The following is a 21,969-nucleotide window of genomic DNA, read 5'->3' on the forward strand; positions in this document are numbered from 1 at the left end:
GAAACAGAACTTGTATTATTTCTTTAATTGCTGATATGATCATAGCTCAACATAGGACATTAAACAGGTCATAATTCCATCTATACTATCTATTTTATATTGCTGGGAAAACAAGTTTTCGCCAAAATCTCATATTTCTTTTTTTTTTGTTGCATTTGAACACATCAATCATATTACTGAGCCGGCCTGAACACATCACAGTTGACATGTTTGCTACTTTTTTTAAGCTATCTAGCTCTATATCCTTCCGATTTTAACATGGATTTAAAATCTGGATCACTATTTTTAACCTACGGGACTTTCTCCACCGTCCGGTTGTGTGATTACTGCCGCTGCTTTGAATGACTGTTGATGCGCGGATGCCGACTCTCCGAGCCCGTCTGCACACCGTCTGCAGCAGCAGCAGCTGACAGAGTGTTTTTGGACTAGACGGATACTGAGTTGAAGGAGTTTTTTTAACCCAAAGACAGCAAAGGTACAACACTTTTATATAGGCCTACAGTCCAGTGTTAGATATGACCAAAATACAAGCTGTGGCCGCTCACACTATAGCTTTCCCGCACCGCTTCACGTGCGGAAGGCTCGCTGTGGGCGTGAATGAACGGCGTTCTTATACATTCTATGGCGGTGAAGCGCACGCTACGTTTCTTCGGGGGAACTTATTTTCTACAGCGGTGACGTCGGGGGAGCTACTTCAGTGTGACACACAACAAATCACCAGTTTAGCTTGACGTTTGCTACCGTCATAATTTATCAGTTTACAGCTACTACAATGTTTTGTTCTATCATGCATAATTTATCGCAAGAGGACGACCATCGGGACAAACTTTTACCCGCCCCAGTGGCATGTATCCCTCCAAAATTAAGTCGCCAGGGGAATATTTTGGTCGCATTTGGCGAGTGGCGACCGCTAGTTTACAGCCCTGTCCACGCCGCACCTCCTATTATATGGCCAGCAGCAACCTTTACTAAGACATTTCCTGGGGGCTACAGAGATCCCTTGTGATCCGTGATAATGTAGGTTACATATGTAGGCTGAGTTATAAAGCATATAACTGAAAAACAAAGCTAAAGATTTGGATTTGACATATGTACGTTATTTTGCCATTATTGTACTGGTCCGGCCCACTTGAGATCAGAGAGGCTGTATGTGGCCCTCGAACCAAAATGAGTTTGACACCCCTGCTTTAAGGACTGCAAGGTGGAGTCCAGAAGCAGAAATAAACCAACATGACAAAATATCACAGATGAGTCCTTTCTTGTTCCTAGGGAACATGAAGTGATAACCAATATACAGTATAGCTTTATTTTAAAGTACCTACACTATAATCAGTAAATGACTGTCCTATATAGTATACTTGTAGTATAATCAGTATTATTACATCAGTGTCATCAATGCGTAACTACACTGAACATGTTTGGTTATAATCGTAAATAACTTTTAATTATAAAATATTTTTACTGGACCGTTATGTTTAAGCAATTGTTTTATAATTCTGAAATGTTTTGTTGGCTGTGTGTTTGTGTGTCCTACATTCCGCCTTAGTGTTCTAACTGGGTCACACCAGAACCCAGCTGCATTACTGCAACACCGGGCAAGCAGCGCAGACATGCATGCATGCACGCACGCACGCACGCACGCACGCACGCACGCACGCACGCACGCACACACACACAGTGTAGTAGAGATATGTGAGTGTATTTAGGAGAGATGGCAACATAGAGCAACTGGGGATGCGTTGTTATGGCAACCCTCTTGGCAGCCCGCCCACAAGCTTGTAAATCGGCCTTACACAGTGAGCATGGAGGGGAGGTGGGGGGGTATTGCAGGAAAGGAGAGAAAGCTAGTGTGTGATTGGTCACACCCCCTTGTCTTTGTGTGGTGCAGGGGATTGTGGGTAGCCCTTAACTGAATGCTCATTGTGTGTGTGAGTTGGGGCTGAGAAAGTGTGTGCATGTGTGTGCATGTGTGTGTATGTGCGTGTGTGTATGTGCGTGCATGCAAAGGGACACTAACGGAGGAAGATGACGCCTCCGTGTGTGAATGACAGAGAGGGGAGGGGAGGGGCATAGTATGTGCATGAAAGAGGAGGATCAGCTAGTGTGTGAGAGAAAGGGAGAGAGAGTGTACCTCCTGAAGCTATACTGGGCTATTTTAATACTTTTTTATTCTATTTTTACTAAAGGAGTAGATTACTACCAGTCAAGGTATGCATCCACTGACACACACTGTCTGTCTGTTCTGTCTGTCTCACACTTTTTCATTAGCTAGCCTGTTAGCAGCAGCTCCTAGTTAGCATTAGCATAGCATAGCGTCACAGCTCTACACTGAGAGAGCCACAGAGACATAGAAAGAACAATGATGGAAGGATAGATCCAAATATATTTTATGGGGATAGAGATAATGAAGGTTTATATGAAGCAAGAGAAATGGAGGGAGAGAGAAAATAGGGTTAGAGTGAGGAGGAGGGAGTGCATGACAAAAGGAGGGGGTGTGGTTTAGTGCTTTGGACAAAGGAGGCTAGCTGATTGTTTACTGCCACTGCAGTGAGAGACATGAATGATCAATGTTCCATCATTCTCCCTTTCATACTCCCAATTTCTCTGGACTTCTTTATTTTCATTCTCTAAACACTGTGTGTTTCACAAAGCTGACTTACTCTTACGTCTGCAACTGTTTTTCTCTCTTTCGGTCTCTGTTTTTCGGTCAATAGTACAAATGATGAAATGAGCAGGGCTGTAAACTAACGGCTGCTGCTACAAAATGGCTCGTCTTTTTCGACTTTATCAGAATTGCTCATATTGATGCAGATTCTGAAAACCACCAGTAAAACCCAACAGTTCAATGCTTTCACTCCATACTGATTATATACTGTATTACTGTTTTCTGTTTTTTTGTATGCATGCAAGTTGGCTGTCTGTCTGCTGTTTTTATAAAAAATAAACACCACACAAGGAGCTCAAACTGAAATGAAAGTAAAAAGATGATAGAACCAGAAACCGATTGTAAAAGAAAAGGAATGCTTGCTATATAGAGTAATTTTCATACACAAAAAGTCAGCATAGAGTGCTTTAAAAAACATATTGACCCCCTCCCCTACCCATCCAGAAAGCAGAACATTGCAGATTGTTCAATACATGTTGGGGAGACCGGGGGCAAGTGTAACACCTTTTGGTTGTGATTAGTCAAAAACATCTTGAACAATTTAGATAATTTATTCTATGTTGTGTTACTGTGCTCTACTTGTAACATAAATTGTATTTATTTTACAAGCAATGTAAGATGTCCTCTTAATACAAGAGTATAAGCCTACAGTAATAGCAAGTATTTTACCCCTTGACAAGCATTAATTTAAATATAAATAGGGCCCTATGATTTCCGCGATAACGAAAACGCGGACTGAATCGGGAAATAAAAACGGAATCTACTGTTAACCCATTGATGACTATGGCAATATGGATGCATGTCCTTAATGCCTGAGGGTTTTCTGAAAAAATAGTATGAATTGTAAAGTCTACCAAAACCTTAATATCTAAGCCTGTGTAGCACATAGAAACATGAAATAAAATACATTTAAAAGTTAAGGTTCACAGGTTTATTTAAACATGCTCCCTTAGAGCTTACAAACCAACTCATTTTTCTAAAAATCGTCAAAATTAGATGGGGTAGAAAAAAAAGAATAAATAATATAAAATATTTAAAAATAATGTGCTAAATGAGGTTATAATCCTGCTTCCTTTTAGCATGGATAGTAGTGACTGAGTGTGCAGTGGAGGGATAAAGATAGACAGATGGAGGAGATAGCTTTATTTTATGTTTTAGTTCAGTTATCACTAGCACCATAAATCCGACTTCCCAGTACAACTGGAACGCAGACTGACTCCTGCTGTCGGGAGCCGATCAGCTGGCTCCCGACGGCTGTATACCACAGAGATGAAAACGAAACTGAAACTTAACTATCGCCTGGCTGGGCTGAATTTGAGTTGGAGCAGCAAAATACAGCCTAAATTCATAAATATTGTTTTTTTTTTGTAAGTAGTATTTTATTGAGTTTTTATACTTCACTGTAACAATGTAATCAGAATTGTAGTCAACACAACAATTGACGTCTTATAATTTATCCCTTAGTGATGTTACATTTTTGAAAAAGAAAATAAAGATTATGCCAAAATGGGTAATAGAAATCAGGTAGAAATAGTTAAATAAAAAGGTAAAAAAAATAAAAATAAAAAGAGAGAAAAAAAAATATATATATGTATATATACTAGAAAAACACACATGGATCAGTTGTACAGATTTACAATAAGCAGCACTCTCTCATCTGGTAGCAATATATTGCACGTACTTTCCCCATTTCGCCACATATTTTTCAGTCCTGTCATTGATGTTGAACGAGATTTTTTCGTAGGATGCCACTTTTGCCAACTCCGTGCTCCACTCCTGAAAAGAGGGCTCACCTGGGTTCTTCCAGTTTCTCATTATAATTGGTTTTCCAACCATTATACTGGTCTGAATAAAGTCCGCTGCCCCACAGTTGGATGTTATTTGTGGGTCATTTAAAACATACAGCCTAGGGCAGAACTCCAAGGTAGTCCGAGTAATGTTTTCAATGCGATCGTGAATCTTTTGCCAGTAGCTCTGAATCATGGGACATTCCCAGAGCAGATGAAGAAGAGTCCCTTCTGAGCTGCAGCACTTCCAGCAGTCTGCATTATCCCGCAGCTTCAGCCTGAACAGTCGGCTTGGAGTCCAATAAAAGCGGTTCAGAATCTTAAACTGGATTAATCTAATTTTAATGTCTCTAAACACCCTCTTGATGTTTTCACAAATACAATCCCACTCTTTATGTGTGACATCAATGTTCAAATCTGCCGACCAAGTTAACATTGTTGCATAAGATATGGTAACAGTCTGTTGGAATAACATTGCATAGAATATGGAAACCCATTATTTTCGTAGTCTGAGAAAGAAGGTTTGACTGTTGAGGTTCTATTCCTCTCCCTATTACAGTAAATAACAAGTGACGCATTTGCAGGTACTTCCAGAAATTATTCATTCATAAATATTGTTAATAAATAGATTCAATGTGTTGTGTGATTTTCGTCAGTAGCCTATAGTAGACCTAGATTCTGCGCTCCGAACGCCACTAACTGTTCTGTAATACACTATCGCTGGCGTATTTTTTTTATAATTATTTTTTATAATTTTTTTTTTATTTATTTTTTATTGGCGTGATGTTCGGCAAACCACACAACTTTTGGGTGGTCACGTGGTCTTAAAAAAATCAACAAAACCCACCTCATGTGTATTTGAACCAATGACGGTGCATTTTATGTTGCACACGCTATGAAAATTAGATAAAGTAACAATGCTGCGCTACGCAGCATCAGGCAGGAGATACAATGTGGCATTGTGCAGCAGCCGTCATCAATGGGTTAACAAGGAATGCAGTGGAATTAGGGACATTTAAATACCGAGTAACACACGTGCAAAAACACCGGTGTTACCGGAATGGCTCTTAAACAGGACCTATGATACTTTTCGACTTTTATGACCTTTAAACCTTGTTATAATGATTTATAGTCATGTTTAAACATACTAGAGTATCAAGTAATTACGTACATGCATTTCGACGTATTCCCTGCTGACCGTCTGGGGTGGCTGTGCAGAGCACTAAAAACTATGGCAGCCGGTCGAGCCGAACTTGTTCAAATTTCCGGGATGTGTGAGTCACGCAGGGATCGTTTCTGTCATGTTTCCATATATGGTAATGCTGCAGCCTGCTACTCGGGCAAGCTCCCAGGTTGCTATATATAGCAGGGGGTGACATTACTAGCCCAGTGCTCGCTTAGCTCAGCCGGTAGGGAGTTCGTTTATGAAACAGTAGACCCGAGTTCGCGTCCCGCCCGGGCTGTTCCTTTGCAGACTAGACATTTAGAATTTTTTCACTATATTTTACCAAAGTAGGCCTACAGGTTCCTATCGTTTAACACTGATTCAGTGTCATAAACCTTTTTGTATTATTTGTGTGCCACTGTCACCTGCCATTTATACTAATAATAGTACCTTACAAAGCATAAAATTGTCATAAAATCTACTACACCAAATACCAGAGGTGGGACCAAGTCATTGTTTTGCAAGTCACAAGTAAGTCTCAAGTCTTTGCCCTCAAGTCCCGAGTCAAGTCCCGAGTCAAGACAGGCAAGTCTCAAGTAGGGCTGGGTATCGTCAAGGACTTCGCGATACGATACGTATCACGATACACTGGTCACGATACGATATATTGCGTATCTTGATATATCACGTTATATCGCGATATTCCATAAACAAGTTGCCTTGTCAAACATAACAGCACAATATATTGATAATTGCACAAACAAATGAAGTCAAAACTATTTCATTCACAACTTCCTTTACTATTTTTCTTCCTTTTTTTTTGGTTTTGGCAAATTATCAAACACTGCTGCAGCTGCCATAACATCAAAATAACAAATCCAATTCACTCTTGTACTAACTGTACAGGACACAATGAAAATTAAAACACATCAGTGTGCTTTTGTGACACAGTGAATCTTAAGTATTTTTATAAACAAAACTGATCTAACTTCAATAGTCAGTATCCTAGAGGCTCAGGCCTGACAGCAGACATGGGTTTGAATCTGACCCGTGGTTGTTTCATTCCCTCTCTGCCCCACTTCATATCTGTATCTCTGCACTGTCAATAAAGCATTTTTGGGGGCGGGACCTGATAAGCCTTTGGCTTCTTCCGTCTCCCTTCGGACAACACAAAGTATGATGTATGAATATTTGCAAGAGAAAATTGTGTATTGTGTGGAATTGTCCGAAAGAATAATAATAATAATAAAAAAAAGCCTTGAAAAGCAAAAAAAAAAAATCATAAAAAATGTATTAAAAAAAATCGATATTTTGATATAAAAATCGATACTGATATCGGGAAACTATGTTGTCATTGAACACATTGAACAGCAGTCATTTTTAACATTTAATTTATATTATGCAAGACTGTTCGTAATTTTAAACCAGTCTTGTACAGAATAAACACATTTTAAAAAACAAGGGCAACTATAATTATTTTTAGAAAGTGCTAACATTGAATTTCCATGGCATTTTGCATTTGAACTAGTTACACAGCAAATAACAAATACTTACAACACATAACAAAGAACACGGTTGAGCATTTTATACTGTATATCATATACATGTGACCTATGCTGAATTGCATTTGCAGAAGACCAAATTGTCCAAAAGTCGGTCAGTCATCTGTGCACGGTGGGGACGCAGTATAATGCCACCATGGCTGAAGACTCGCTCCACTGGAGCACTTGAGGCGGGCACTGCCAAGACTCTCATGGCCACTTGGAACAGTGAAGGAAGAGTCTTCGCGTTCAATGCCCAGAACATAAGGGCGTTCTGTCCTTCTGCTTTGTCAAGGTACCGACTGAACTGAAGTGCTGAAGTTGTCCTGACATCCGTCTTCTGCCTCTTATGGTAGGCAGCAAACAGCCCTTCTCTTTCTCTTTGGTCCTCTGGCTCTTCTTCCTCAACAAGAGGCACAGGTTGCTCAGCCTCTGCTGCATCTTGCAGTATCAATTCTGACAAAACATGTAAAAACAATAGCAGAAAAGAGTCCTTATTCCCATTTGTGTTGGTTATGCAGTGTGTTGGACTGAAATACTTAATTATAGTTTATATTTGTTTTCTTTTCCATTCTAGCTCTTTAATCCAAAGTTAAATAAAACACTAGTGTTTTATTTAACTTTGGATTAAAACATTGAAAACATCAGTTGGAGAGCCATGACCATTATTCAGCCGGGATGCTACAATTACCTTTAACTCGTTGTGCCACCTCTGCCTTGACGTCATGATTGACCAGCACATGGGGCTCCACCCAGAAAAGAGCAAAGGCTGGATCCAAGGCAGCTGCTTTTAGGTACACTGGATCTGAAAAGGGGGCAGTGATCCCATCTTCTGCCCTGGCCATTTTCACATTTATAAAGATTCCAAGAAATTTTTTGTGAAGGGAAGCCTGGAGGCTCCTGACCAGGCCGCTCAGGAAACAGACTTGAGGCTTCAGCTTCTCAAGGTGGTGGTTGAGGGACAGGATGGATGGTACAACAGCACTGATTGTGATGACCTTCTCCCCCTGTGTCAAATCAGTTGCTTCTCCAAATGGCTTCAGGATGTCCACCAACTCCTTCAACAGATTCCACTCCCGTACTGTGAATGACAACTCCCTGTGCCCAGCCTTTTCGAGAACAGCAGAGAGCTTTACATGACTGCACTGGAGAACTGCCTTCACTTGCCTCAGTGTTGAGTTCCATCGTGTGCTGACTGCAGCAGGGATGCCTTTCTTTTCCCCAAATTCAGTGTCAAACACCTCTTTGAATGTGGTGCTTGTGTGCAGCATTGAGCTGAGTTTTGACAACTTGGAAAGAGAAGGAGATGCCACTTTTGTTTCTTTTAAACCGTTTCCCCCCACCAGCTGAAGAGTGTGCTCAAAACACTGCAAGCGCTGTTTCCTTGCCATGGAAGCATTGACTGTTTGCTGATCTTCCAGCGTTAAATCGCACCAGAGCTCAGGGTCATCAAGATCAGCTTGGTCATCCTCATCCTCTTTTTCACTGGGGAAGCACACAGTGAAAGCTTTATGCATGTTAGCAGCATTGACACTTATGATGTAGTCCAGTTTATCTTTGATTTTGTACTCATGAGTGATGGCCTCAAATTGGTCACAAATCTGTTCAGCTGTGTGAGAGCCTTTGAATCGCTCACAGGCCAAGAGATTGGATTTAAGCTGAATCCTCTCTGCCTCTTGCTCTATCCAGTGCACAGTGACACCGAGGAATCCCCTCATCTTGCGGCCAGACCAAATGTCCACAGTGACTGATACATGGTCAGCGCTGCTCAATTGAGTTTTTAATTTCAATTGTCTCTCTTCAGCCAGGGTATCTGTTTTTGTTGTTAGTGTTCTGCGACACACTGGACTGTACTTGCTGTCAAGTACGTTGAGGAAGTGCCGAAAACTCTTGTTTTCGACAATAGAAAGTGGCAAGCTACAATTAAGTCAGACAGTATTGCGTTGGTTATGGCTTTCTGCTGTGGATGATTACTGCTGTAATGCCCGACATGATTGTCTAGGAATTGTGCGATTGAAGGCTGTAGTGGTTCATTTGGGATGCTTTTGTTCATCTGGTATTCTTCAAATCTATAAGAGGTAAACATAATAAAACAGAAGTCAGAAAATCCCTCATAAATTGTATTGAAACTACTCTTTATTACCCATATTATTAGTATCATTATATTATTATTGTCAATCTCAACATTGTTATGAATTGTATTGTAGTGTGTGTATGTGTGCTTTTTTTATAGCTTAAATAATTGTAATGAAATAGTATTTATTGTAATTAAACGATTTTAAAGGTTGCAGCCCGGGCATCATGAGTGCTGTACGCCAGTGATTTATTGTGGTTTATCTTATTTTTATATCAGTTGGAACCAACACTGTCTGTGCTCTCGGAAGCGTCCGGGGCATGCGTGTGTGCAATGGGAGAGAGAACGCTTTGTGTGGAGAGAAAACAAGAGGCACGGGAAATCGCCAAAGCCAATGCAAAGCCACGACTCATTATGTTGCCAGTCAACGTGTCGGAGGCAGGAATCGGCTCCGCGATCGACTTTTACTGTGGCTTTTTAGCTGTGGCAGTTTGCAGTGCTAAGGAGAGATTGCCAACTGTGCGTTCCTTTTACGCACAACACAGCCGCCGTAATGTTTAGATTTCATCATTTGCATCAAAGCTCTAATGATAATAAGAATAAGAGGCTTTATTTAAACGCTGTCTATGCGGTCGTTGTGATTGTAACTTTATCGGCTGTAAACTGAAACTAACGGAGATCGCGGAAGCCTTCCAATCGACAACGTTAATGTGCCCATTTCAGCCTTAAACCACGGCGTTGATAGCTTTCGTTTCAGCACTAGGCTATGTGATTAACTATGAGCATTAAATAAATGTTGCGTCTCAGATGCCGAGGACAGCAGCGAGGATGACCCGCTAATGCCACTACCGAATCAGAGAGAGATGAGCGGGGCAGAGGAATACAGTCTGTGGTAAACACATCAGAGTTTGGTCTATTTGCACTCGGCTACTGTTCATTTGCAATGAAGGAAAGTGTTTTATTCAATGCGTTTTTATTTTCGTATATTATTTTAATAAATCAAATACATTTATTTTTAAAAACAAAATCGGGTCTTCAAATCTTTTTTTCCAAATATGAGTTTTGAAAAACGGGGAGTCATCTTATAATCAGGGTTGTTTTATATTAGGACCAATACGGTATATGTACTGTTTAGTGTCATTTTGGTTGGTGGTGTGCCCCAGGATTTTGTAAACGTGAAAAGGTTGAAAATCACTGACATAGAACATATGGTAACCGGCCGGCCGCCTCCCCTCATTGAAATGAATGGAGGCGACGGGAAAGGACGTGAGTTTACAGCCCCATTGACTTTGCAAAGAAAATGTACTTAGCCAATACACATTAGCTTACATTCAAAACTTACCTTTCTTTGTGTAACTTCATGTGCCGAACGAAGTTGGAAGTGGTTCCTTCTCCGTCGGCAATCCTTGTCCCACATGTTTTGCATATGGCAATTCTTTTTCTGTCTTTTACTTCATAGTTTATGAAACCGAAAGCAATTATCTTTGGTATCATTGTAGATTCTCGATTCAGTTTCAAACTGGCGCGTTGTTGTTGTTCTTCTTATTCGTTGGTTCAAATTGTCCTGCAATTTCATTGGACGAATGCTTTCGGAAGAAAACGTGGGTCTGATTTGATTGGATGTTGTGCGGACAGCGCATATACACCACACGCACAGAGACACACCCACAATGAAAGATACAGAGAGCGCAGTCATAATAACATAGGCTACGTTTCAATCTTTATTTGGGGGGTAGCAAGTCTTGTCAAGTCTTTCAAGCCAAAAGGCTCAAGTCCAAGTCAAGTCACGAGTCATTGATGTTAAAGTCCAAGTCGAGTCGCAAGTCCCTTTACATTTTGTCAAGTCTCAGGGGCCACTCACACTAGGGCCGCGGCCCCGTGCCAAAGCTCATTTGCATACTAAAGTCTAGAACGTTTGGCTAGTGTGACCACGCCAACTTGTATTCCAGCACGGAACAGCCCCTTGGCCACGGCACACCTGGGAGCTGAGCACGGAACAGGCAAACGGCACTAGTGTGAGTGCGCCCTTAAGTCATCAAATTCAAATTCGAGTCCACACCTCTGCCAAATACCATTGCTGTAGTAAAAGGGGGGGGGGGGAGCACGACTTCCCTTCGCAAGGTAACCAATCACAACGGAGTTGGGTTTGCAGGAAGGGGGGGGGGGGAGGGGGCGGAGATGGCAGAAGCAAAGTGTTTACAGGGCCTGCTGGATCGCCAAAATAAGAGAAAGAGCTTCCCGAAAATCTACATAGTTTTTTGTGATGTGATTCGTGTCAGGTTGCTCTACAGCAGTTTTTAACAAGAAAAGAAGACCAGAAAAGTAGTATAATAGGATCTCTTTAAAAAAAAAAAAAAAAAACGCAAATTTCAAGAGAAGATACCTGTGCTCTGTAGGGCGCTTACTTTGATCTTAAATGTTAGATCGTGGCATTTATTTTGAACAAAATAATTGCTTAGTGTTGTCATTAACTGTTGAGGTGTGTCGTTGTCGCAACGTCATTTTACGCGAATGTTTTGAGTGAAGCTACCACGGATATATGGTAGCTTCACCCCCCCAATCTCCCCACCCCCAACACACACACACACTTTACAATTTGTTGATACTTTTTTCACCGCAAGCTGTCATGGACACGGAGCAGCAGCACACAGACAGCCTGCCTCTGTGTGTGTGTGTTACCTCCCGTTGCTGTATCTTCAACAGTTTGTAGACTGCCTCGTTTAGCCTACGTTTTCAGGCTCCCTAGTATTGGGGTTTCATCCAAAATATTGCCAAATAGGCGCATTTGCTTTGGACTTCGTAGCCAACTCCTGCCCCATCGTCTTGTTGGTAAACTCTCCTCTCTCTACGGGAGACTCCGCCGCTGTGACACGGCTGTGTGCTGCACGGAGCGGAGCAGACACTTTCAGTATCATTGTTTTATAAGTAGCCTTATTATAGCTAAGAATTTATAGTAGCCTCGTAGGCATGACTAGTTATTTATTTAGCCTAATGAACTGGCGCTGTCACACAAAATTTAACCAATTGTTTTTATGTCTAAAAAAAAATAAAAATTAAAATAGGCATAAGCCTAGGCTACTCGGTGCTGCCGGTGGGCAAGTGATGTTATCGGTGTGAGCCTCAACACTGAGTAACACCGGTAACGCCAACTAAGTTGAATTCACAACCATTATTTTGGTGAAATTCAGTTTCAAAGGGAAATAACACTAAGTGGGGTGAAATTAAAGCAGAACTAGGGAGGAATTTTGGTTTGGCGACATCTAAATGCCAAAATACTGCATGACGGCGATGACAGAGCCTGGACCATCTTTATAGGTCCATGCTTATGAGAGGTTGGCTACACAGGCGAACGAGCGTCGGGTGGCGGACCATTACTCTGACTTCACAGAGAATTTTTGGTCCGACGTCACACAACCACGGCAGTACATTTATTATGATCGGCCTCTTATAATAGGTCCATGGCAGCACTAAGGGAGGTACACACCGTTTATTGTGAACAATGAACTAAAAGTCTATGAAAAGTGCTTTATAAAATAAATGTAAATTCGAAAGAAAAATGTATTTTCTTTATAAAATAAAACATACTATTATGGAACAAAAGCTGTTCTGCATGTGAAGTTATGCTGCTATCTTCAGGGGGTTAGTGGTGATAAACTGGTTGTAATGAGTCATAATTAGTCCCCACTTAACAGATAAACAGAAGATGGAAAAAGATAGCCTGGAAATCCAGACCCTGATATCTTGAACGATAGAGGGTCTGGCCACGATCAATAGTAATTTCCAACTCAAGGGGCGGCTCCTACTCGTGCATTTCAAATGCCACTGCACGCAGTTGGATAGCACTACAACCAATCAGAGCGATGCACAAGGTGACGTAAGCCCCTTTCGTTTAGCGAACAGCTGTTAAACTGTTCAATTAAACGTTTGCCGTTGTCGGTCGGCAAAACGGAACATTCCACTTACTTGCTAATGCAAGATTTGAGTGCCGTCTTCCAAATCGTTAAGGGTCGAGGCCAAAGCAGTCTCAAACTCACACAACATATCCGCAGCCATCTTTGATGTTTACTATCACGGCTTCGACGTCACATGCACGTCACTGTCGTCATCCGGTTACGTCCTCCCCAGAGTACCATATAAAGGGCTCTGGCGCGCCCATATTAGATAGAACCAATTGAATTGCACACGCTCTTCCTTGATAAAGCTTCAACGGAGCGTGTCCAGACCAACACGCGTAGCAAATTTAATTTGCGAATGACACGCGATCTAGCAGTATTGTCACGCATGTATTAGGCACGTGTAGGCTGACGACGAGGCAGCGGCCGCCTGCACGCTTCCTCCCGTCAGCTGTTCTAGTGCTGCCTTTAGGCACGGTGGTGGAGACGAACCCAAAAAAAACACACAAGTGGGACACGGCGGCCTGGTGCTATAGAAACGTTTAACAAGACACTTCATAAAGACACACTTGAAATAATGATCTCTGCCCATACAAAAAGCTCTGACTTGGATAACTTTATGGAGCGATCGATCGTATAAAACCATCCGGTAGGCTACATGTGTCTGATGACGGGCCGTTATATTAATAATAAACAGCGCACTGCACATTAGAACAGCATGTACATTAAAGATCTCGTATCCATCCTGAGAAGGCAAACACGACAATTTTTCTGCACAAAAATGGTTAATTTGACAACGTTAATAGTTGTGGTATTATCTTTACAGAAGACTTCTTTGTATTTTTTATGTCAGTTGAATTTTGTTTCAAGTTAAATGCAAATGAGCACTGTTAATATTCCAAAAGGCACACGCTCTTCCTTGACTGTTTTCAGTCTGTGGTTCTCATTGGGTGTATTTATTCCCTTACTGTAAATCCAATACTGCATTTAATTTCATATGGGTGTTTTATATGTTTATCTATTTGAATTTTTAAGGTGTTGTATTGTTCAGGTTCTCTTTTTTACTCTTTTTGACTCTTTTTTATCAAAATGATTACTTTTAGCTAAAGGTTTAAAATGGAGATTAGATTACCTGGTAGTCTCCACATTAATCTCTATTATTATATTGTTTGAAACAGTGTTGTTGTATTAGATAGTATGTAAATTGTGTGAATTTAATTTAATTTAAATTTTAAAATAGTTTATTTGTAAGTTACTCGTAATTATATTGTTAAAGTTAATAGAGTTAAATTTGGCCAACATCCTGGGGACTTTCAGAATGGTATCATGTATGGGTCAAATATATTGGCTTCCTATGTTAATATCGTCATTAATTAATTAATATCATTAATTGCAATTGCAAAAATGGCCCCACATTAGGGCAACTCACCCTACCAAAACAAACTCTATTTCTCAGAATCGAAAAATGACTGATAGTCCAAAGGTTAACCCATCTTATTTTTTAGTTAACAAGGCAACGTCCGTGTTTAAACTGTGAAACACTGTTGGTTCTATAACCTATTCATATGGTTTCATATTACTCCGTTCGTCTTTCTCTTGAGTTTACTAGCGAGTTGGTTTTTATGAAAAACGATTGGAGTGAAAACTGTGGCAATGGCGGTCTCAGCTTGGATTTCATTTTCGTAGGGAGAAACTTGAAAGTCACGTGACATGTACGCTGTCCAATAGAAATTAATAGCGGTTAATGGGCTGCTGGAGCAACAGTTTTGAACGTCAAACAGTCAGAATTTGACGTTCTAGGAGTGAGACTGTGCGCACCACAACTCGAACACGATTGGTTCTGTCTGTCCTCTTCCAGTTTTCACTGGTGGAGACGAGACGGTGTGGATCAGGTCCCCCCTCAGCATCTGAAGTCCTGCATCCACACTATTTTCACTTTTATATTTTACTTTATACTGTCTGTTATATGTTATGCAAACTGAAGCCCACTGAGGCAAATGTATATTTGTGATATTGGGCTAAACAAATAAAACTGATTTGATTTGAACAAGACTCTCATGATTTCAGTCCGACATTGTAAATTGGTCTGCGACTATCAAATCGTGTGAGAAGTCGTTTTGTTTGAGGTCGGCATTATGTGTCTGAGACGTAGATCTGAGACTTGGGACCTGCACAGTGTTCATGTTGTCCTACAGGTTAAGACTACATCAGATTTGAATGCAGTACCACTCAGTGATTGATTTCTGTCTTTTCACAGGTGATGTATCGCCCATCAGTATGTCCCCCATCAGTCAATCGCAGTTCATCCCTTTGGGAGAAGTATTGCTATTGGCTATCTCTGCTATGAACTCCGCCCATAAGCCTGTCACTCAGGAGGCCCTTACTGAACATCTGCAAACATGCTTCCCAGGTAACAGCAGTTCACACTCCAACATCATTCAACACCAACCATCAGCCTATGTTTACTGCTGTATAGGTTCAAATGAAAACTGGGTTTGTTTTGATAACAACCTTATACTGAATGTATTGCTGCCTTGAGTTGATTGAGCAAGAGTGTATGCTGCAAAGACACTTTGCCCCTTTGTTGTGCACACAGGGCAGGGTGATCCGCAAACAAGTTTACAAACCTAGAGACTAGTTTTTGGTATCAGATTTAGTTATCAGGTAGGACTGGAGTTCAACGGGGATTATTTATTGTAAAATTTTAAATGTTACCTCTGACATAGTTCCTTATTTGCAGATATCTGAAAAAATGGGCTGGCTGTAGTACGGATCTATCCCTCAGCTGAGCAAATGAAGAGAATACATTATCAGTGTACAAATGCTTACTTGTAACAAGACTTCCGCTTTTCCAGGCGCGTCCCACCATTTGAGAAGCACTGGTCTACACCATGTCCTGCTCGCTGCTATCTCCACCATATGACATTTTATGCAATTAAAAACAAATATATGTATATATGAACACACTCTGCATGAATAAGACCTGCATGCTGCAGCAGCAGAGAAATATTTTGCCTGCTCCCTGACCAAAAATTTAATAAACTAACATTTATTACGTTTGGGTCATTATACATTTTGTGTAGTTACATTTCAGGCTCTTACAGGGATTGACGGACTTGAGAATTATGAATTATATTTTATGCTTATATTTTGTGGTTTGAATGCAATAGTACTATTTTGGAGGGCTGCTTTCACCTGTGAGTGGATAGACTTTAAAGAGTTGGAAAGGGTAACACAATAGTTCAACATAGTATCATCAAACCAGCAAGGTAAGGAAATAACATTTTGGCAAACACAGGTTGCCATTCGTTCCACACTAGACATTTTTTCCAGTCTTACCAGTCTTCGCTCTTGTTTGGGAGCATTCTGCTATGCTTCAATCAGTTCTGCAAAGGGGACAGGAGTCATAGATGGAGAAATGTTAGTTATTGCATTGTTGCCTGTGAAGTTGCTTTTGCTCCTGCATCAGCTATTTCATTACCCCTTGAGACTGGTTCTTTAGCCTTGATGTGTGCTTTACACTTGCAACAGCCACTTCCTGTGGGAAGAAAGCATCTAATAAGTTAGATACCAGTGACACATATGCACAATTTTCTCCCTCTTGATGTTAGAAATCCCCTCATTTTCAATTATGTACCAAAATCATGAACAACTCAAAAGGCCTTCTTGCTATCTGTGTACACGGTAACCTTTCTTCCTTTTCCCATAATATTGAGTGCAAACAATTCTGCTGCTTATGCAGACAGATGTCCTGATCTGTAACAATAGAATAGAAAACGTGTGTTTCATGTCTAACTGCTGACACCACATGAAGAATCAAATCAGTAATATCAATTCTAATAATTTATGTGATAGTCTGTTCATATTGAAGTCAGAGGTTTGAGAAATACACTATGCAGACTATAAAATACAATTGATCTTACATTGCAGAATAAGTTGCAAATGTGGTTTAAATTAAGTCAGTGATGTGGGCAATAGGCAAAATAAGGGTCCCAATTACGTTTGTTTTATCTCGGGAAAATATATTTTCTTCAAATGGTCTGTAGTTTGAAAATTTACAGTTTGTAATACTAAAGACAACGTCTTGTTTGGTCACATTTGCAGCAATGTATGTAACGCTTCTATTTGTACAGGGTGAGTCAATGGTATAGTTTGTGGTTCCACACAGTTCCACATTTTATCTCCCCACTTTTTTCCCATATACAGAGGCCTAAAACCAAGATAAGGGATTTACCTTGGATATTTCAGTTATCCTGGCTTGCTTTAGCCATGATTCGGTTGCTTAAAACGGGGGCCTGCCCGTAATTCCGACGCCTCATTATTCAGACATTTCAATGTTCCCAAATATTTCCCGTTGGTTCGACATGCCACTATCCCAACGGTTCAATGTTACGGAACCCATTGTTCCGAAGTGCCGTTTGTTCGATTAGTCAAACAAGACGCGCATTAGGCCGACGGTCCTATATGCCGAAAGTACAAGGAGTAGCCATATGTGTATAAAGAGTGTTATACCTTGCTCTCTCTTTCTCTCTCTTACACTAAGCACCACAATACAACCTAGGCCTACATATCACGTTCACGATGAGTAGGGTAGAATGGGGTAAGTAGGCACACTTTTTACTCTAGTGAGAATTGCTCATCACCTAAACATCTTTCAATAGTCATTCCTACATTAAATTGAAGCTTAAGGTGTTGGCTTGAAATGTGTACCCCTCACTTTTTCTATCTTATTGTAATAAAGAAGAAGTTAATCATCAAAGACACCCTTACACATTGTGACAACCAACCCCATCAAGGGGTCGGTTGTCACACACTATGGGGTTGTTTGTCACAGTGTTATCTTAATGGGAATAATCTTAAAAAGAAGGCAAGAAAGCAGAACTAAATTTGAAAGTTTAATTGCATTGTCAAGTTGACAAATAGGCCTACATAACTTACTGTAGCCTTGGCAGCTGGTCTAGTTTGGGATGCACTGGGTTGTTTGGATTTTGTTGCCCTTTTTTCCTTTGCATGCTAGCTGCCTTTTCCTGCTCTATTCTCTCCTTCTCTGGGGTGTCAGTGAGGACACAGCTTGACAATTTATTTCGTTATTGGGTTCCTTTTCTGGCTGCAGCCTTTGGATAACATGTGACAACCAACCCCCCAGAAAATGTGACGACCAACCCCAACTTGAATTTCTTGCTAGCATCAAGGCCAACAACCATCTGACAACTAATTAGCTTGCTAACCACAATCTAAACTATAGTTTACTCTTCACAATTTGTATGGGTAACAAGTGTTTTGTTATAAACCCATTGTGTAAAAACCTAGAAGAAAAATACTGAGGAGCTAAATATTTTCAATTTGACATGAAAAACACAAACAGTCCTCTCACCTCAAGTTCAGCAGTCTAACTCCAAGGAATACTTTCTAGGTGACCTCTTATCCCAATTCTGGATATTTACTTATATCAACTTAACAGACAGCGCCTTCTGGTTCCGAGATATAACGATTGTGACAACCAACCCGTGTGACATATTACCCCGTTCTCCCCTATTGGAGAGAAAAGTGACAACGCTTCACTTCATTTTGGCACAGCACCATGGACAGAGAGCGGAGGTCTAGTTCTTAACACGGGCATGGACACACACACACACACACACAATAGACGGTATGAGGTAGCCTATAAGTTTGACTAAATCAATAACAGCGACATTATTTAGGCTAAAAGCCCACTGCACAGTTAACAACACATAGGCCCACACACAGCTACTTTTTTTTTTTTTTTTTTAACCTTTATTTATACAGGAATATCCCATTGAGTCCGAAGACTCTTTTTCAAGGGAGACCTGTTCCCATTCCCACGTTACCATTCACACACTCATACACCGATAGCAGGCTAACTATCGACATTCACATGAGGCAAGGTGGGTGAAGTGTCTTGCCCAAGGACACAACAACTATGACACAGGTGGCAGGGCGGGGATCGAACCTCCAACCCTTTGATCATCGGCCGACCCGCTCTACCAACTGAGCCACAGTCGCCCACTATATTGGGCGACATATTTACTAAATATGAAAATTGGATTTGTTTTTTACTCCCCCTTGGACTTCTTTTCGGGGAAAGTGTTAGTCCTTGTATACCGTGCGCTTCATAAATTCACTTGCTTGTTGTGACAGTTCGAGCCCAAATGTGGTAAGTTCCGGTTCAGCCCCTTCAGGTGTCATTGGGAATATAGGCCTTCAGGGGTAAATAGTTGCATACTTTAGCTAATTCAATAATGCGCTAGAAATATGTTGCTTAAAAGCTCTAATCAATAGAATAAAAAAATATTTAAATGTTGTTTCAACATTACCTCTTAACAGTTAATGAACATCAAAGCCTGACTGATTTCTCAATCGGAAATTTATATTTAAGATTTTCCGAGGAGCAGTTGAATGTTGCATTTGCCGTCGCACATCTCGCCTTCCTCATGAAGTATCCTAACTGGAGTCACGAAACTCAGAGACCAACCCAACCAAACGGATAACAAAACAAATGTGTGATTATGAAACCAAAACACAACACGACTCTCAAGGACACCGTACAATGAAATAAATACAGTACAATCAATTGAATTAAAAACAGTTAAAATAAAGTGGATGAATGTGATATGGTGAAATGGGAAGGGAAGATCAGGAGGGGTATGCAAATTTGAAAAGGTGAGTTTTGAGTTTATTTGAACAGGGATATGGAGTCAGTATTGCGGATGAAGGCTCTGCTCCCCATCGTGGTGAGACGGGCAGAGGGGACAGTGAGGTGAACAGAGGAGGAGGAGTGGAGTGCACGGGAGGGAGTGGTAATTTGAATGAGGTCTGTTAGGTATGGGGGGTGCAAGGTTATGGATGGCTTTGAAGGTGTAGAGGAGGATTTTAAATTGAATACGGAAATGAACCGGGAGCCAATCAAGCTGGTGAAGTATAGGGGTGATGTGGTGAAAGGAGGGTGTTCTGGAGATGATCTTTGCTGCTGAGTGTTGAAGAAGGTGGAGTTTATGGAGGGTTTTTTGGGGGAGACCGAAGAGGAGGGAGTTGCAGCAGTCGAGCCTTGATGTGACCAGACTGTGGACGGATGGTGGCAGTGTGGGGGGTAAGGGAGGGGCGGAGGTGGTTGATGATTCGTAGGTGGAAGTAGGCAGTCCGGGAAATGTTATTGATGTGGGGTTGAAAGGATACTGTGGTGTTGAGGATGACACCCAGACTATTAACCTGTAGGCTAAGTTCCAGCAGTGTACTTCACCAAGCCAGACTGTTGCTGTGGGCTTGAACTGTCTCAACAAGCAAGTGAATTTATGAAGCGCACGGTATAGGTTAGGCACAGATATGTGTTATCTGCTTTATTAGCCTACAGTAGCTCACATCCCCCACCACTCCTGGAAATAATAATAATTTTCCAAAAAAAACGGTTTTCGTGTATTGGTTTTTCTTAAACGGTTATGATTTACCAAATGGTTACACATGTACACGTGCACACCCCTAGTTCAGAGACACAAAAGCACACTGATGCATTTTAATTTTCAGTGTGTCCTGTCCAGTTAGTGCAAGAGTGAATTGCATTTGTTATTCTGATTGTTATTATGGCAGCTGCAGCAGTGTTTGATAATTTGCCAAAATCCCAAAACATAGGAAAGGAAGTTTTTAATGAAATTGTTTTGACTCAATTTGTCTGTGCAATTATCAATATATTGTGCTGTTATATGACAAGGCAACTTGTACAGTATGTGGAATATCGCAATATATCGTTATATATCTTATTGTGACCAGTGTATCATGATATGTATCGTATCGCGAAGTCCTTGATGTTACCCAGCCCTACTTGCCAGTTTCATCCCAAACTAGCTCCCTGTTTGAAGCTGAAAGCTGACTCGGGTCAAAGAATTGCAGTGCTGGGTTACACAATGATACCAGTACAGTATGAGAACCAGCAAGTCACTCTACCATTGGTCATAAAGGAGACAGACTTGCTCTTCTTGGCCAAAACTGGCTGAGGAAGCTGAACCTGAACTGGAAACAGATTTTCAGTGTACAGTGTTGACGCCAGCATAGTGGGACCCAGGAGTCGAAGAGGTGTTACAGCGCCATAAGGCAGTGTTCTCTGACAACCAAGGCTCCAATTCAAGGGTTCACAGCAAGGATCCAAACAAAACCAGACACCACCCCAATCAAAAGCCCGTCCAGTTCCTTATGCACTCAAGGAAGAGGTAGAGAAGGAGCTGGATAGATTGGAAAAAGCGCAGGTGATCTCCAAAGAGGAGAAAAGTGAGTGGGCAGCTCCCATAGTCACAGCGCCCAAGGCTGATAAAACAATCAGGAATAAGCGGTGACTACAAGTGGAGACCATAGATAGTATATAAGATGAATGTAGCATCCGGGCTGACCTCAGTTATTCCAACTAGCAGCTCATTCAGAATGCAGTAGCTCGACTGGTCTTCAACTTACCAAAGTTCTCTCACACTCCTCCGCTCCCTTCACTGGCTACCAGTAGCTGCCCGCATCCGCTTCAAGGTACTGGTACTTGCGTACCGTGCAGTGAATGGATCAGGCCTAGCCTACATCCAGGACATGGCCAAACCTTACACCCCAGCTCGTCCACTGCACTCTGCATCTGCCAATCTGCTGGCTGCTCCCTCACTCTGAGGGTCACCTCGTCACTCGACTAAAAAAAAACGACTGTTTGCTGTCTTGACTCCAAAATGGTGGAACGAGCTCCCCATTAACATCAGATCAGCTGATAGTTTACACATCTTCCGCCGCAGCCTTAAAACACATCTCTTCAGACTGCACTTCGACAAAAAAAAAATAGAAAAAGGCGCTTGATACATCTCC

The 21,969-nt window shown here is 41.2% G+C and overlaps 1 protein-coding gene across 2 annotated transcripts in view; it reads left to right on the forward strand.

The window, feature by feature from the left end:
• Window positions 1-21,969, forward strand: part of LOC307256224 (storkhead-box protein 2-like) — a 74,810-nt gene that overhangs the window by 14,945 nt on the left and 37,896 nt on the right. The window contains exons 1-2 of one of the 2 annotated variants that reach the window (XM_080035125.1): window positions 2,112-2,208; window positions 15,383-15,535. In XM_080035125.1, coding sequence (XP_079891251.1) covers window positions 15,403-15,535 — 133 coding nt within the window. In that variant the 5' untranslated portion in view covers window positions 2,112-2,208; window positions 15,383-15,402. Of the gene's footprint in view, window positions 1-2,111; window positions 2,209-15,382; window positions 15,536-21,969 lie in introns of those variants that run through there. The other variant, XM_080035124.1, reaches the window with a different exon arrangement.

Source organism: Ammodytes marinus (genome assembly GCF_949987685.1).
Source record: "Ammodytes marinus genome assembly, chromosome: 10".
NCBI classification, from domain to species: Eukaryota; Metazoa; Chordata; class Actinopteri; order Uranoscopiformes; family Ammodytidae; genus Ammodytes; species Ammodytes marinus.